Genomic DNA, 16,377 nt, shown 5'->3' on the forward strand with positions numbered 1-16,377 from the left:
GTGCTGAACCAGGCTCCCAGACCCTCACGAACTTCTCTACTCATCAATCCATCCTATACTCATTCATTCATTCAACGAACTCTTACTGAACCCTACTATGTACCAGGGAGAGGCACAGTGAGCAAACAAAGATCCTCACCCTCCAAGAGCGAAGCAATCCAGTGGGGGTCACACATAATCAACAAAATTTTAAAGTAAAGGGGCACCTGGGTGGCTCAGTCACTTGAACAACCAACTCTTGATTTCAGTTCAGGTCATGATCTCAAGGTCATGGGATCCAGGTCCACACTCAGTAAAGCTGCGAGAGCCCCAGAAAACACAAGACCAGGACTACAGTCCCCACTGTGTGAAATGATCCTCAATCCCCACCCTGGGCTTCACAGAGAGCAACTGTCTAGAAGGGCTGCCTAGAAGGGCTGCTGCTGAAGCTCCTTCCTACCCCAGCCTCCCCAGTCAGCTTGAGATTCTCTCCCTCTCCCTCGCCCTTCCCCTGCCCTCTCTCTCTTTTTTTTTTTTAATTTTTATTTATTTATGATAGTCAGAGAGAGAGAGAGAGACAGAGAGAGAGAGAGAGAGGCAGAGACACAGGCAGAGGGAGAAGCAGGCTCCATGCACCAGGAGCCCGATGTGGGATTCAATCCCGGGTCTCCAGGATCGCGCCCTGGGCCAAAGGCAGGCGCCAAACCGCTGTGCCACCCGGGGATCCCCCTCTCTCTCTTAATAAAATAAATAAATCTTTTTTTAAAAAGATTTTGTTTATTTATTCACGAAAGACCCAGAGAGAAAGAGAGAGGCAGAGACACAGGCAGAGGGAGAAGCAGGCTTCACGCAGGGAGCCTGATGCGGAACTCAATCCCGGGACTCCAGGATCACGCCCTGGGCCGAAGGCAGTGCTAAACCACTGAGCCGCCCAGGGATCCCTAAAATAAATAAATCTTTAAAAAGTTTTCTAAGTACAGTTGTCCTTTGAACTATGTGGAGTTAGGGGTGCTGACCCCCACCCAGTCAAAAATCCACATATAGCTTGTGACTCCCCCAAAATTTAACTCCTAATAGCTTATGGCTGGCTGGAAGCCTTACTGATAACATACAGTTATCAAACATACAGTTAACATACAGTTCATTAACACATACTTTGTATGTTGTATGTACTATATTCTGTATTCTTACAATAATGTAAGCTAGAGAAACGAAAATGTTAAAATAATCATAAGGAAGATAAAATACATTTACAGTGCTTACTGAATTTATTGGGAAAAAAATCCACATTTAAGTGGACCTACATAGTTCAAACCCATGGTATTCAAGGGCCAACTGTATATAGTTTGTCAAATAATAAAAAGAGGCATGCTGTAGAGAAAAATAAAGAAAGGAAGGGGCTGTGTGGAAGGCAGGGCAAGTTTAAATTAGGGTGGTAGAGGAGGCCTTCCCAAGGTGACATTTGGGCAAAGACCTGAAGGAGGTGAGGAAGGAGAGTAGAGGAACAGCCAGTGCAAAGGCCCTGAGGCTGAAAGGAGCACAGCGAATTCAAGGATCAGCAGGGGACCAGCAGTGGCTGGAGGGGCGTGATGGAGGGATGGCACAAGAAGAAGTCAGAGATCACGGGGACCAGATCACAAAGGAAGTCATCATTCCCTGAGGACCCCAACTTTTACTCAGAGTGAGATGGAGTCACGGGAGGAAGGTTCTGAAGGTCCCTATGCTCATGCATTCTACTCTTCTGTTTTCATTCTCTCACTTTCATTCCTTTGGCAAACACAAATTAAGCTCCTGCTACGTTTCAGGCCCCTTCAGGGCCCTGGGAATATGGAGGTAGGGAAAAAACCCAAACCTGGCCCATGTATGTGTTTGGTGCCTTACAAGCTACTTAATCCCACCAGGAGAGCCAGATGTCCAGGAGACTCCCATTGTGTGGAATGGGAAACTGAGGCTTCCAGTGACTGGGGGTATTGCACGGAAGACAACACAGCTGGGTGTTGCAGGCAGAGGGAACCCAAGCCAGCCCTCCCACCAGGAGCATCCCCCTCCGCCAGGCTGGAGGTATGTACTTCCCCCAGCAGGCGGCTCGCTCGGGGCAGGGACTGGACAGCAGGGGCCCGGGGGGTGGGGGAGACTCACAGCCGATGGTGATGCCCAGCTCCACGCCACGTCTCTTGGGCAGCTTCACATGGAAGGTGCCGCTGCTCGGGATGACGGACTCTGCATGCAAACACACATGCATCCACGTAAGACCCAAGGGAGGAGACATAGGGAGTCCCAGCCTCCCACCCAATCTAGGCCAGCTGGGAGAGATTGCAAGAAGTCACCATCATAACCCCATCCTGCTTCTTCCACCTGACAGAGGAGGAAACTGAGGCTTGGTGAGCTGACATTTGTCCAAGACAACCAATCTGATCAGAGCAGACTGGGGGCTGGTGCCAGACCTCATGACTGCCAGCCCAGGGCTTCCCCATAGCCAAACCCAATGCAGTTCAGATCCAGCAACAGCTTACTGAGCACCTACTATGTGCCAGGCCTCAGCTGGGTGTTTCCACATGACTGACCTCATCTAACCCAACTGATATCCACTGTAGTAGAGGAACTCTAGTCATTATTTCACAGTTGGGGAAACTGAGGATGGGTGGTGGAAGGGAATGTCTGTCCAAAGTCACAGAATGTCCAAAGCACAGGACCAGAATTCTAACCTGAGTTTGTGTCTGGGGTTCTTTGCCTAAGCCCTGCAGAGGGGCATGGAATATTTTCAGCCCCCCTCTGCCCTCCCTGAGGTCCTGTTTCAGCACAAAAATCCCTCATCAACCTTCATGCTGGCGTGTGGGGTTCCTGCCTCCCAGGCCAAGGCCTTCCTTGCCACCGCTGGGGCTCTGGCACATGCTACAAATGCTCTGGGAGGAGGACACCAGGTGGGGAGCTGGGGGGTCATGGGTGGTGGTGGAAGAGCACGTGCCCCAGGGAGGAGCACAGGGTCCCACAGCGTGAGGAGGAAGGTAGGGGCACTCACTCACCTGCCACATCAAACTCGACCTCCAACACGACCTTGTGGGCCAGCGCCGCGTCCCGCAGCAGCTGGTTGGCTTCCTCCATCGTCCCGTCCTCGGTGGCAATACCGTTGATGGACAGGACCCGATCCCCCACCTGCAGCAACCCACACCTGAACCCCGGGGCAGCCCCACAGAGAGAATAAGCTCCGTTACCACGACGGCGACTGCTGGGCACAGGAATGCCATGTGTGGGCAGGCTTGCGGGGGTGACTCCACAGCTCTGCCCTGTGTGGGCTACAGAGCCTCAGGCAATTTACCATATGACTCTGGCTAAGGGAGTGACCTCGCTGGGCCTCAGTTTCCCTATCTGTCCAAAGGGGATGACACCGTGCCTTATGAGATATGTCTATAGAGGACTCTGCCTTCAGACAGACAGGGGTTCAAGTCCTAGGTCATTCATGAGCTGGGTGACCCTGGGCAAATGAATCAGCTTTCTCTGCACCCCAGTTTCCTCATCTGTAAAATGGGGCTGATGATGGAGTGGATGAGATGCTTAAGTGAGATACCCTTGTGAAGCCAGGTTTGGTTGTGACTTAGTTTCTCTGGCTGGCTGTGAGAGTGGCAGGCCCCATGGGGCGGGGGCAGCTGGCTCACCTCTCTGCTGGGCTGTCAGGTTCGATGAAGCGCACGAGGGGAGGGGAAGACAAGGTCTCGGTGGCAAAGATGCCGCCCTGGAGCTGGAGGCCAAAGCCGCTGAGGGGGTCTCCGCAGAGCACGACCTCCGTGGTCTCCGTGTGCACGATCTGTCCCCCTGGCCCCACTGTGCTGGAGGCCAGTGACACTGCAGGACAGGCCGGTACAGCTCTCAGGGAGGGAGGCAGTCCCCGAGGGCCCTTCATGCCAGAATCAACCCATCCCTAGGCTCAAGGACCTGGAGTCAGAGGGGCAAGCGAGGGGGAGCCCTGCCTTGCCCTTGGGGTGGCACAGTCACAGCATATTGAGCAGAGCTCTCCCCATCAGTACTGTGGGTGATTCCCACCCAGCAGGGCTGTGACAAGGATTAAGGAAGCCAGCACCTGGGACCAGATGTTGTGAGGGTTGTGCTGTTACATGATCTTAGCTTTGTTACAATGCTATTATAATACCACACTATAGATTATGTTATTTTTGGTGACAGTTTTATTGAGATACAATTCATCTATCATAATGTTCACCAATTTAAGGTGTACAATTTAGTGGTTTTGCAGTGTATTAATGATGTTATACAACCGTCAGCACAATCCATTGTAGAACAGTCTCATCATCTCAAAAAGAAACCCTGTTCCCTTTAGCTGTTGTCCCAAATCCTCCCATGTCTCCCAGCCCTAAGCAACCACTAACTTATTTTCTTCTGTATAGATTTCCCTCTTCTGGACATTCCATATAAATGCAATCCTATAATATGTGATCTTTTGTGTCTGGCTTCTTTCACTAAGCATGATGTTTTCAAGGTTTATACTGTAGCACGTATCTGGAATTTGCTCCTCTTTATGGCTAAATAATATCCCATTATATGAATACACCACATTTTGTTTATGCGTTCATCTCTTGATGGACTTCTGGGTTGTTTCCACCTTTTGGCGAAAATGGATAATGCTGCTAGGAATATTTATGCATAACTTTTTGGGTGAACATGACATATGTTTTCATTTCTCCTGGTCATATACCTAGACATGGAATTGCTGGGTTGTATGAAAACTTCATATCTATTTGATATTGTGTTACTTAATATATCCTGTTTTATATTCCATATATAAAATATATTTGTGTTAATATGGATATTAGATATTTATTAAATATAATTTATTATTGTATGCAATCCTATTACTAATTCTGTTATACTATTCTGTCTTTATTACTATTTTGTTATATTTTATATTATGCATTATGATACATAAAACATTGTTGCATATGTTGTTACTATATTTATATTTATTATATTTTCACAGTTACATCCCTAATGATAAGAATGGTGCCTGATACATAGGAGGTGTTCAATTTTTAATTAATTAATTGTTATCATCAATAATAATAATGATAACATTTTATTAGTTATCCAACCTAGTAAAGGGACAGATAAGTGGTCCCAAGAGCCCCGAGCCTCCACATACCCCCACCACTGAACAGCATTCCTGAATCTTTTCACTTACAGACTCCCGGCTTTGGTGTTAGACAAAGGTGGTTGGTAAAGGCATATTTTACCTCTCATCTGACTCTGAAATCTGTTTCCCTTTTCACCTTGGCTTCCAGGAAGCTCATAACCTTATTTCAGGTGCCAGGTGATTTGTACTCATCTTTTCCCTCAGCTGGCTCAATTCCAAATGGCCTAGTTTGACCTTTCATCCTTCCTGGAGGCTTCTGCAACTCACAGGGCAGGAGGCTGGAGAAACTTTCTACATCAGCAAAGGAAGGGCTTTTCCTAGGAAAGACTTCAAAATTCTTGACATCCTTGTGACTTTTGCTACATGTCTCCTGCATTATCATTCACTACTATTTGTCTTTTTACTTTTTCAAATACTTAAATACCTTAATTTCAACAAGGCACTAATAGTGATCATAAATAAAGAGAAATGCCTATATATCAAAGGGAAGAAGAAATATCTGTATGGGTATATATATGTGTTTAGATAGATAGATAGATAGATAGATAGATAGATAGATAGATCTTTTTTTATTGGAGTTCAATTTGCCAACATATAATATGTGTGCATATATATAGTGAAAATTATTACATCCTGGATGGCTAGACTCAGGCCTACGTATCCTTGTCTTAGGGGAAATTAAAAAATGTAGAGAAGCAGTAAAGACACAGCTATACCACACTGAGACTTTCTCCCTGAATGGATCAAAATGAATTAAAGAATGAAAGAAAATGAAGTGGAGGTACTGTGAGAATTTTGTGCACATCTGAAAAGGTATGCTTTCCTCGAGACACTTTGCCATCATCTGCTGAGAATTTTCCATAATCAAAATACAAGACTAAAATGTACCAAGTGACTGGCACCCATCAGGTGGGACCTTGTGCAACCCGCCCAGCCATCCATGGCAGCCTGGGGTACCACTCATGCTATTTAGTGACCCTACACATAGACCAAAGACCCTGTGCCCAACACCCCATCCTCTGGCAAATCTCTCAGCCATACAGGCAGCCCAAAGAGGAAGGAAGAGATCACGGCTTACTTACATGAGCTCTTGTGTTCCCTTCTTCGCTGCCGCCTCCGCCCCATTGTGGTCCGAGGGCTCATGGGGTGGGACCCACAGGGAAGGGTGCTGGGGTTGGTGCAGGGAAAGGCATGATTCATGGTCGGCGAAGAAAAGGGAGTCGAGGACAAGGCTGGGGAGATGAGAGCACAGCCCCGTGAACCCCGGAAGGGCCCTCCACCCTGCCGCACAAGTGGGTGCCAGGGAACCCCACCGCAGAGAGACACTGGACGCCTTCCCCTTTCACCTCAAGCACTGGTGTGTGAACCTCAGGCAGGTCTCTCCCGCTCTGGCCCTCAAAGATCACAGTGTTTCACAGACATGGCGAAACCCAGCTGCTAGGGAGGGGGGCCCATCTCATCACTAATGTGCTAGGTAACGCCGGGCAGACCTCCTAATTGCTCGGAGTCTTGGTTTCCTCCCCTATGAAACATGCACAAGCCACGGTGAGGTGGACACATTACATCGGCTCTGGTCCTGGCCGGCAGGTGTGGCCCAGGTGGGCGTCCTGCAGTGGCCGGGCCGGGGGCTGTGACAGGAGAGCACACAGGGGTCCCAGCGGTGTGGCTGCTCACTCCTCTGCACCTTCACTGCGACCCAAGGGAGAGGAGAGAGAGGTGCAGGCGTTAGAGATTCAGCATGTCTGGACTCACTGTGCCCTCCCTCCCCTGGAGGCCAAGTTCCCATCTGCAAGATGAAGTGTGCAAAGCAGGACCACACAGCTTGAGTTTCCCCCAGGCCAAGCGAAGCCAGGCATTCAGATTCTGCTCATGTGTCCGGGAAGCCCACTAAGTGCCTGGCACTATGCTCAGTGCTCAGCCAAGCAGCAGCAGGGATGGGAGGGAAAGCAGCCCCATGAGAACCGGCCCATCAGCTTTGAGCAGTGCAGTTGGCAGATGGCATCGGGCCCCTGAACCTCCAGGAGCTGCTGTGGTGCTGTGGCCTGGGCAGCCTTGGCCAGGGGCCGAGCTGCCACACAGGGTGTGGGTGGGGGGCACTACGGTTTGGCCATTTCTGCCCCACGCTGGGCTCTCAGGAGCAACCTATGCTCCAGGGCCCCTGGTGGGCTGGCCAGGGTTTGCTCAGAGCCTCACTTCAGACAGGCTGCTCTGGCCTCCTTCCCTCCAAACTTTCATAGGGTTTACCCCCAGATGAATTCTTTGCACTCCTTCTCTGTCTGCTTCCCACAGGTCCCCAGAGTTTCTGCCTCCCTGACCTGCCCCATCTGATCCTCCAAACCGCCTGCCATACAACACCTCTTCCCAGACTGCCCCAGGTCCTGTTGTGGCTCTTCCTTCTGCGGGGCTTTGCGGGGTCCAGCCTGGTGCAAGGTATCCATGGATGGATGAGCGAGAACCCAGCTATCTCAGCACACTGACTCTGCCCACTGTGCAGCACCTCCAACTCGGGAGCCAGCAGCCAGGTCCTTGAGATAAGCCATGTGGCCCCTCTGTGCCTCATTGTCATTATCTGTATATTGGGACTAAGAGAGCGGCTGCCTTCTAGGGTAATGGGAAGGATCTGAAAGTGTTTAACATGTAGGGTGTGCTTAGAGCTATGCCTGGCACCTAGCTGAGGCCCAGTATAATGAAGGCCAGGAGGACCGTCAGCAGCCCTCGTAAGGCACTGTGCTTTTCTGAGCCTCAGTGCCTCAGCCCCCTGTGTAAAGTGGGCGGACAGCAATACCGACCTCACAGACTTGTCACAAGGATGAAAAAAGAGGACCCACAGGAAGCCCCCTCACCGAGCCTGGCCCACAGCAGGTGCTCCGTGAATGGTTTTCAAGAATGAGTCACTCCAGTTCCCACCCCAAAGCCTCCTGTAGCAGGCTCTGGCTGTGGCTTGATGGGGCCTGTGCAGACCCTAGCAGAGATGGGTCCGCACAGAGCTGCAGAGAAGGACCCTCCCCAAGGCCTTTCTCCTCACATTTTATTTGAGGGATTTCTTTCTTTCCAAGATGATCAATTAGGCTTGCAAAGGATGGGGTGGGCCGACTCCATTCTTGCCCACACCAACACACTATGTCCTGAGGGCTAGAATTCACAGCCTGACCACCCAGCCCACAGACCTGGGCTGTGCTTGTCCTCTATCTCTTTTGACCACTCCCAAGTTGTGATCCTCCCATTTACAGATGAGGCATCCGAGGCTCAGAGATAGATGGAAAGCACCTGTGCAGCCAGGGCAGTGCTGGCATTTGTACCCAAAGCCCAAGGTTTGGAATGCTGGAGGCACTTCCAGGCTCTGAGCTGAAAGCTGCATCCTTGTGGCCACCTCCCCGGGTTGGGCTCTGCCCTCTGGTCTCTTAGACCTCCTGCTTCCTCTGCTCTCGGGCTGCCTAGCACCCCACTCTGGGACACCCTAACTCCTTAAAAGGTGGGGGGTCTCTAGGCCCTCCCGACTGACTGGCTGCCTCCTCTGGACCTGCTGAGAACCCCAGAGCTGAGCCCCAGATCTAAGTTCTGAGTGGCACAGATCACAGAAGGACTGTCCTCTCCCTTGGGATAGCCCTTATACTTCTATGAATGCAAAGAGCGATGGAACCAGCTTTGGGGCATCCATGCCAGCAGACTGTCAACTCAAACATTCAGGTTGTTTCTCTGCCCGCCCTCAGCTCCTGCGCTTGGCAATCTGAGGTTCTCAATAGCAATGGACATTTGTTCCAGTAAATTTTAGCTTGCCCAGGGCTCTGGTGCTGGGCCTCTGGGACTTTGTGCACCTCTCCCCATCAGCCCTCAGGTCTGGGTCCTGAGACCCTCCAAGGAGACCCACCTGCCTCTGAGGGTTTCAGGGGCCGCCGACTGTGGGGGGCGGGCAGGATCTCCAGCCGCACTGTCTCCGACACGTTGGCCAGGAGCTTGGTGGCTTCAAGCAGTGAGCAGTGTTCCGTACTGGTGCCATCGATGGACAAGATGTGGTCTCCAGCATGCAGGGCCCCACTCCTAGCCAGGCAGGAGAGGGAAGGGGGAGGCTGGTCCAGCCAGAGGGAGCTCTGGGCCGCCTTCCCCCCCTGTATCCCTGCCCACCACGGTGGCAGGACCCAGTTGTGCCTCACCTGTCCACCACACTGGCCGGCTTGATGCGGTCAATGGTGATGACTGGCTTGTTCCGGTGGGAGCCAGTGCTCAGTGAGATCCCCAGAGCTGACCCAGGCGTCTTGGTTATCTCCACTATCAAGGGCCCTGAAGCATTGGCCACCGTATCTGGCAAGCGGAAGGCAAGAAGAGTTTGAAATGCAAATACTGAGCACTTGCCTCCACAGCCTCAGTCTGCTATCTCCATGTAATCTTCACTTTTAGGGAGGGATTACTACACCCGAGGGGTTCAGCTCTGAGGGGCTCTGACCCCAGGGCTCTGCTGGATGACACTAACATGCTCACCTTTGTGGGGAGCCTGCAGTTTGCCACACCGAGCTGCCAGTTCATTACCACCTTTCTGCACTCAGAAAACGGCATCCCCAGGAACCCACCCAGTGGCTTGAAAACAAAATCTAGCTCCTTCTGCTCTCACCCCCACCCCAACCCCTGCCACTGTGTCCAAGTGTCAGCAAATCAGACCAAATATGCTTTCGTCATCATATTTCCTGAATGTGATCCTTCTATGCTTCCTCGGCAACCAGCCTGGTTGGGCCATGATCACGTTCCTCTCCTCCAGCCTTTCCCATCTCTCCCTGATTTTTTTTTTTTCTAGCACCACTTACTGCCATCCCATACCCTCTGTATTGGTTTTATTCTGCTTACTGTCCGTCTCTGCCCAGCAGAAGGTGAGCTCCATGAGAACAGACACCTCGTCTGTATTGTTCTTACCTGGATACCCAGGGCCTCCAACAAGATAAAACAGTGTTTAATTGCCCAGAGAGGCTCAGAGGGGCTGTGTGACTGGCCTTTGCTGTGGTAAGGATCTGTGTCCACTACCCACTCCCTCAACCCCAGGCCCTCTTCCTGACCCGACCCTAGTTCTCAGGGTCGGTTCTCACCTGACCCCCAGCTCACCTGGGATGGCCACATCGTACTCCACCTGGAAGAGTGCCTCGTGGCTGCACTGCCGCAGCGTGGCCAGGGCAGTGGCATGGCTGGCCCCGTGCAGCGGGATCCCATCAACGCTGAGCAGCCTGTCGCCCACCTTCAATGAGCCCTCCCTGCAGGGAAGGGCCCGGTCAGCCAGGCTGGCTCCGTGCAAGCACTGGGCACAGCCCTGCCGAGAAGCCGCTGAGAACAGTGACGTCCCAGGGGACAGATGGGGGCAAGCAGCGAGTGACGGAGAAAGGGACAGAACAGTGAGTGAGGGAATGCATGAGGGTGTCTATGGGTAAGCAGCTAAATAAATGAAGTGGGCATGTAAAGACAGCTGGGGCCAGCTCGGACATCGCCCACCCTGCTTGGTGCTTAATAAAGTCATAGGACCGGCTCAATAGTAGGATGTCTGAGCGGGGGTGCCCTGCGGAGACAGGAGACAGCCGGGGCCCAGAAAGGACACCAGCCCTGCCAGGGCCACACAGCGTTGGGGGTGGGGCGGTCTGGAGGCCTCCTGAGGGCCCTTCTCACTGCCCTCTCTCTGCTTTCTCAGCAGGGATTCTGGCCTGGTGACAAATGCACCTGGGGAAGGAATTCGGCAGGGGCCCCGGGAGCAAGCAGGGGGTTCACCTCAGTTTGGGTCAAATCCCCACCCTGGAATGCTTGCTCCATCAGGTGGCCAAAGCTATTCTGGGAGGTTCTATGAATAGCTCGTCACAGGGCCCTGTCCCAAGAACGGGTTCAGACTTCTGACAAGGCTGTTCCAGGCTTCTCTTAAAATGGCCAAGAATCTCCCATGGGGGAGGTGAGGGGGTCGGGTGCTGGGAACTGGACATGTTTCTCTCCCACGTTCTCTCCTCCTGGGCCTGCCCTCCTGACCCTTCTGGGCTGTGCCAGGCAGCACTGGGCAGGGGGGCACAGCCAAGACTCCAGAGGCTGCGTTACAGAGGCCACGGTGGCACTGCTTGTCATGCCCCAAAACCACTCACAGCAACTCCCAGGAGCTGCAGTATCAGACCCCTTCCACAAATGGGGGCACCAAAGCGAGGGAAGGAAAGACCAATGTAATGCCAAGGCTTGCTTCCCTCCCCACCCCTGAGACAGTAGGACGTCAGGGAGGAAAGAGCTCAGGTCTCTCTTGTTTGGGATTGAGGCCTGGCTCTACCAAGAATGACTCTGGGGCAAGGGGGGTCCTCTCTCTGGGCCTCAGTTTGCTCATCAGGAGAATGGGCACAATGGCTTCTGGTCTGCCTTCTTCACAGAGGGAGCTGGGGGTAGTCAGGGCAGGGAAAGACTGCTCGGTTTCTTCTGGCTCAGGCTCACCTATCAGCAGGGCCGCCAGGCCGGATGTAGGTCAGGACGAGTGGGCGGGTCTTGTGTATATCCTCATGCGCACCCCCTGAACAGAATTCGACAAGAGGTGGCAGTCATCTACCCACTCTTTCCCTGATACCTAGAGGCCCTGACTCAGCCCCTAAGAGGCTCTCTTAATTAAATCTGTGGAGGACCTGTCCTTGCTATTCACAGGCCCTCTTATAAGATAACCAACTGTAAATCCCCACAGAATGGGACAAAAAGTAGGGACATAATCGAAATCCCCTCTCTCTTAAATGGTTTGCTTTCCATCCTATGACCTCATCCTATTTCCCTTTTTTGCCCTGGTTCCTAGGAAGCTCCAAACTTTGTTCTCAATCTCACTCCCAGCAATCATGTACCCTTCATTGCTTGGGAAATTTTTCCATTTAACATTTGACCTAATGGTCCTGGGCTCTTTTTTTTTTTTTAAGATTTTATTTATTTATTCATGAGAGACACAGAGAGAGAGGCAGAGACACAGGCAGAGGGAGAAGCTGGCTCTCTGCAAGGAGCCCCATGCGGGACTTGATCCCAGGAACCGGGATCACAACCTGAGCCAAAGGCAGGTGCTCAACCACTGAGCCACCCAACCCGTCCTGGTCCTGGGTTCTTTAAAGTCAGAAGCAAAAATCTATCTATCTATCTATCTATCTATCTATCTATCCATAAATCCATATAATCTCACTAAAACAAATCAGGACACACATGTAATTAGCCTTAGCCTCCTTCCCAAACCCCTTGGCCCCAAGTGCGACTCTTACACTGACCTCTGAGGACAAAGCCAAAGCTATTGCCCTCCTTGTACAGGGAGACGTCCACTGTCTTTGTGATGATCCCTGGGTTGTTCTCAGGGGCTGGGGAGAAATGGAGGGCTCCTTTGAGTCCCTTAGTCACATCACCAAGCCACAGACATCACCAAAGCTCATTCTGGGAGAGCTGGGTGACCAGTCACAGAGATTACAGGGAGGGTAAACTCCCCCACCCCTGCCCATTTATAGGTAGGAGAAGTAAGACTTCAAAGGACCCTCCTCCCCAGTACTTAATCCCCCACTTAGAGGCCTGCCCACACTCACACAGAGGCCATGACAGAGCTCAGACTGTCCATGGCTATGAGCTCAGGCCAAGGTTGAATTCTAGTTATTCAAATCTTAAGACTTTAGACCAACTTTGAAAATTCAGAGCTAGGCTAAACCCTAGGCCACTGCACTCAGTGCAGGCTGGTAGGGGGGAGAGAGCAGTGGGGCAGGGAACAATTTCTTTAGCCAACATTCCCAAAACTTGTTCCCCTCAAGGAAGAGCATCCGGACACTAAATATACAACATGACACTGGGTGACAAACAGGGCCCCGCCACCTCCTGGTGACAGCATACTGCAGTTGCAGGAAAAGTCTCTAGGTACGCCATAGATGTTTGTGGCCAATCTTCAGGTCCCACCCGCCAAGGTCCCCAGCTGGCATGTGCAGGTGGGGAGACAGCTGTGTCTACCCACAACTAAGGCAGTGGATAAAGATCCCCGTCCAAGGGCACCCACCGGGCGGGGGCAGCTCATACTCCACCTCCAGCACCACGCGCTCGCCCACATTCTTGAGCAGGGTGATGATCTCATCATGGCGGAGCCTGGTCAGATGGATCCCATTCACTGACCGAATATAGTCGCCCACGTTCAGCAGGTCACTCCTGGGAGCAAGGAGGCCAGAGCACATGCATGGCGATGGGTGCCAGCATTCACACCACTCTTCTGTTGAATCCTTATGATCTCTGAGTCCCCATTTTACAGATGGGAAGCTGTGGCTCAGAGAGGTCAGACATTGTCCAGGGTCACAAAGTGAGTAAATAAGAGAGCACAGATTCTAACCTAGGCCTGTCTGACACTCAGGCCCGGCATTTTCCCCTGCTGGGTGTTGCCCTCCTGATGAAGACTCTAACTAGCCCCGAGGAGCCTGCAGCATGGCCGGATCATCTCTCCCTTTGCTATTTCCTACTGCACTCACCCTGGCTTCTCACCACCAGCCTTCCATTCTGTTCAACTGGACACTTACCAGCACCTGTCCAGAGGCCCAGAGAGGCTAACCCCTAGGTCTCATGGAACTCATGGTCCAAGGGAGCCACAGAGGTAAGATGACAGGAAAATCTAGAACGACGCGTCCAGAAGCGGCATGTAGGACCATGTGAGCAGAGCAGGGCAGCTGCCTCGCCCTGGGATGGAGACCTCCCAGAGGCAGTGTGGAGGGATGAATAGGAGTCTGCCAGTGAGGAACATGCCTTTTGAGACTGTAACTGCACGTGCAAAGGCCTGGAGGGGCTGGCAAGAGTGGGATGCTGTGGCCAACTCAGCCCATTGTGTTAAGGGGAAGAGAAGAATCACAGCCTCCACAGAGGCTTCCCTCTCAGAAGCACTTGGGTGCTCCTAAAAACACCTGCCTGATTGCTTTGCCTACAGCCCCGGCACATTCTCCACTGGCCCCTGCCCCCCTCCTACTGCCCCATCAAGCCTGCTCCTCACCTGGCAGCAAGCCCCCCCGGTCTCAGGTTGGAGACCCTGGGCTTCCCATCCTTGTCGGTGCCGCCTGAGATGGTCAAGCCCAGTGTGCTGCCTTCCTTCTTGTTCAGCTCCACCATGGTGACCCCGCGGAACTCCTCTGTCAACAGATGGGGGGGCGGCGGGGCGGTGAGCGGGCAGCAGGGGGCAATTCTGGGCCCCCCAACAGAAGTAGACCAACACTTGGTAAACAGGGTAAGATCATCTCCTTTATACACAAGTTAAGTGGCTGGTCTAAGGTCACAGAGGGAGCTAGCGGCAGCCAATGCCATCTGACCCCGACTCCAAGCTCTCTCTGCCTCCAGGATGGACAAAAAGGAAGGAGAGGAGGCTCATTACCTGGAATGCTCTGTCTGCGGCATGCCAGGGCCACATCGGTCCCTCCTGCATCCTTGCCTCCTTTGGAGTAAGGCCCATCGTCTGCAGGCAAGAAAGAGAAAAAGCCCTGAGATCCACTTTCGTTTCCAGGCAGGAGAACACTTTCTGCCTTGGGAACCATCTCCTTTGAGGATGTGGCCTGAAAAAGAGGCTCCTTCCTGGGAGCCTGGGTCCCAGCTCCACCTGGGTCTCCGCTGGAGCATCCTCGTGGCTTCTTCTCTCAAGGGAGGCTCCATCTCTGCTCTTGGGCTGAAAAACCTTCTTCTAGCACCGATTACATACAGGGACCTTCTCAGATATTCTGTGGTTAACCATCTCCACAATGTATATTATTCCACTGTACAGATAAAGGAGCCAAGGATCCCAGCAGCACAACGGCCACACAGCTGGAAGTTGTGCAATTTGGATTAGAATGAGGGTCTGTGGACTCCACCACCCAGGCCTGTGCTTGCACATCTGCTGGGACGGGCAGCTCTCTCACATACAGGCACCACTGCACATGGGAGACCGGGCCGACCATGAGCAAACTCAATCTTGAATGGCTCCAATCCATGCTTCTTCATGAGGACTGTGCTTTATCTTTTACAATTCATATTCTTAGATATTCTAGGCAGCGAGAAATACATCTGTCTCCTTTAGCTTTAATTCTAGAAGACACTCTCCTATTAGTTCTTCAACTGTTGTTTCCTTCCCCTCTCTCTTAGGAAATGCCTAATAGATATTCCTTGGGACTTTCCATTTTCATAGGTTTCAAATGTAAGGAAAAGAGAATAGTGCAACGCAGAGGTTCTCAAAGTATGGTCCCTAGACCAGCAGTACCAGCATCACCTGGGCACTTGTCAGAAAGGCAAATTCTCGGGCCCCCCCTAGAACGGGGTAAATTAGAAACTTTAAGGGTGGGGCCCAGTACTTTGCATGTGTGGGGTTTTAGTATATTGTCCTAACTTGTATTTTCATCTATTTTTTTTAAATCTTACAGACATTAATATTATTTGTCGTGTGCTTCTCTCTGGGTTTTGGGAAATATGTCCTGACCACCTCCACAATCAAGATTTAGGACATTTCCATCGCCTCCCAAATTGTCTCTTGCTGCCTCTCTGTAGCCAGTCCCTGCCTCACCCTCAGCCCCCAACTACCACTGATCTGTTTTCTATGTCATTTTGGTTTCCCTAGAATGCCATATAAATAGAATCATACAGTATGTGGGCTTTGGCGTCTAGTATCTTTTACTTAGCATCACCATTTGAGATTCACTCATGTTTTTTTCATGGATTAGTAGTCTGTTTCTCTTTATTGCTGACTGGTGTTCCACTGCAGGGATGTACTGTTTGCTTAGCCATTCACCTGTTGAAAGACATTTCCACTCTCTCCAGTTTGGGGTGATGTCACAGGAAGCCATAATAAGTATCTGCACACAGGTTTTTGTTTGAACAGAACATTTCATTCCACCTGGGTAAATATCCAGGAACAGGATGCTGGATCATATGGTAAGGATGAGGTTAACTTTTTAAGAGACTGCCAAACTGGCTCTCAAAGTGGTCACTATTTTGTATGTCCACCAGTAATGTAAGAGGGATCCAGCTGCTTCATGTTCTCCCCAGCATTTGGCAACGTTAGGGTTTTTCTTTCTTTTTTTAAATTTTAGTCATTCTAATAGATATGTAGAAGTTTCTCATTATGTTTTTTTTAAAGATTTGTTTAAAAAATTTTATTTATTCATGAGAGACACACAGAGAGAGGCAGAGACCAGGCAGGGGAAGAAGCAGGCCCCCCGCAGGGAGCCCTATACACGACTTGATCCCAGGACCCCAGCATCACACCCTGAGTGGAAGGCAGATGTTCAATCTTAAGGGAGCCACCCAGGTGTTTTTTTTTT

General features: G+C 51.5%; 1 protein-coding gene across 4 annotated transcripts in view; it reads right to left on the reverse strand.

Annotated features, from left to right (window-relative positions):
* The window catches only part of GRIP2 (glutamate receptor interacting protein 2), a 97,538-nt gene that overhangs the window by 17,109 nt on the left and 64,052 nt on the right, over positions 1 to 16,377 (reverse strand). For 3 of the 4 annotated variants that reach the window (XM_055344798.1, XM_055344799.1, XM_055344801.1), the window contains exons 2-14: positions 14,463 to 14,543; positions 14,088 to 14,223; positions 13,116 to 13,261; positions 12,352 to 12,438; positions 11,552 to 11,627; positions 10,208 to 10,353; positions 9,271 to 9,418; positions 8,988 to 9,157; positions 6,683 to 6,808; positions 6,202 to 6,351; positions 3,633 to 3,819; positions 3,003 to 3,148; positions 2,119 to 2,199 (exon numbers count right to left, since the gene is read on the reverse strand). In XM_055344798.1, coding sequence (XP_055200773.1) covers positions 2,119 to 2,199; positions 3,003 to 3,148; positions 3,633 to 3,819; positions 6,202 to 6,351; positions 6,683 to 6,808; positions 8,988 to 9,157; positions 9,271 to 9,418; positions 10,208 to 10,353; positions 11,552 to 11,627; positions 12,352 to 12,438; positions 13,116 to 13,261; positions 14,088 to 14,223; positions 14,463 to 14,543 — 1,680 coding nt within the window. The remainder of the gene's footprint in view (positions 1 to 2,118; positions 2,200 to 3,002; positions 3,149 to 3,632; positions 3,820 to 6,201; positions 6,352 to 6,682; positions 6,809 to 8,987; positions 9,158 to 9,270; positions 9,419 to 10,207; positions 10,354 to 11,551; positions 11,628 to 12,351; positions 12,439 to 13,115; positions 13,262 to 14,087; positions 14,224 to 14,462; positions 14,544 to 16,377) is intronic. The other variant, XM_055344800.1, reaches the window with a different exon arrangement.

Source organism: Nyctereutes procyonoides, unplaced genomic scaffold (assembly GCF_905146905.1).
Source record: "Nyctereutes procyonoides isolate TBG_1078 unplaced genomic scaffold, NYPRO_anot_genome, whole genome shotgun sequence".
NCBI lineage: Eukaryota > Metazoa > Chordata > Mammalia > Carnivora > Canidae > Nyctereutes > Nyctereutes procyonoides.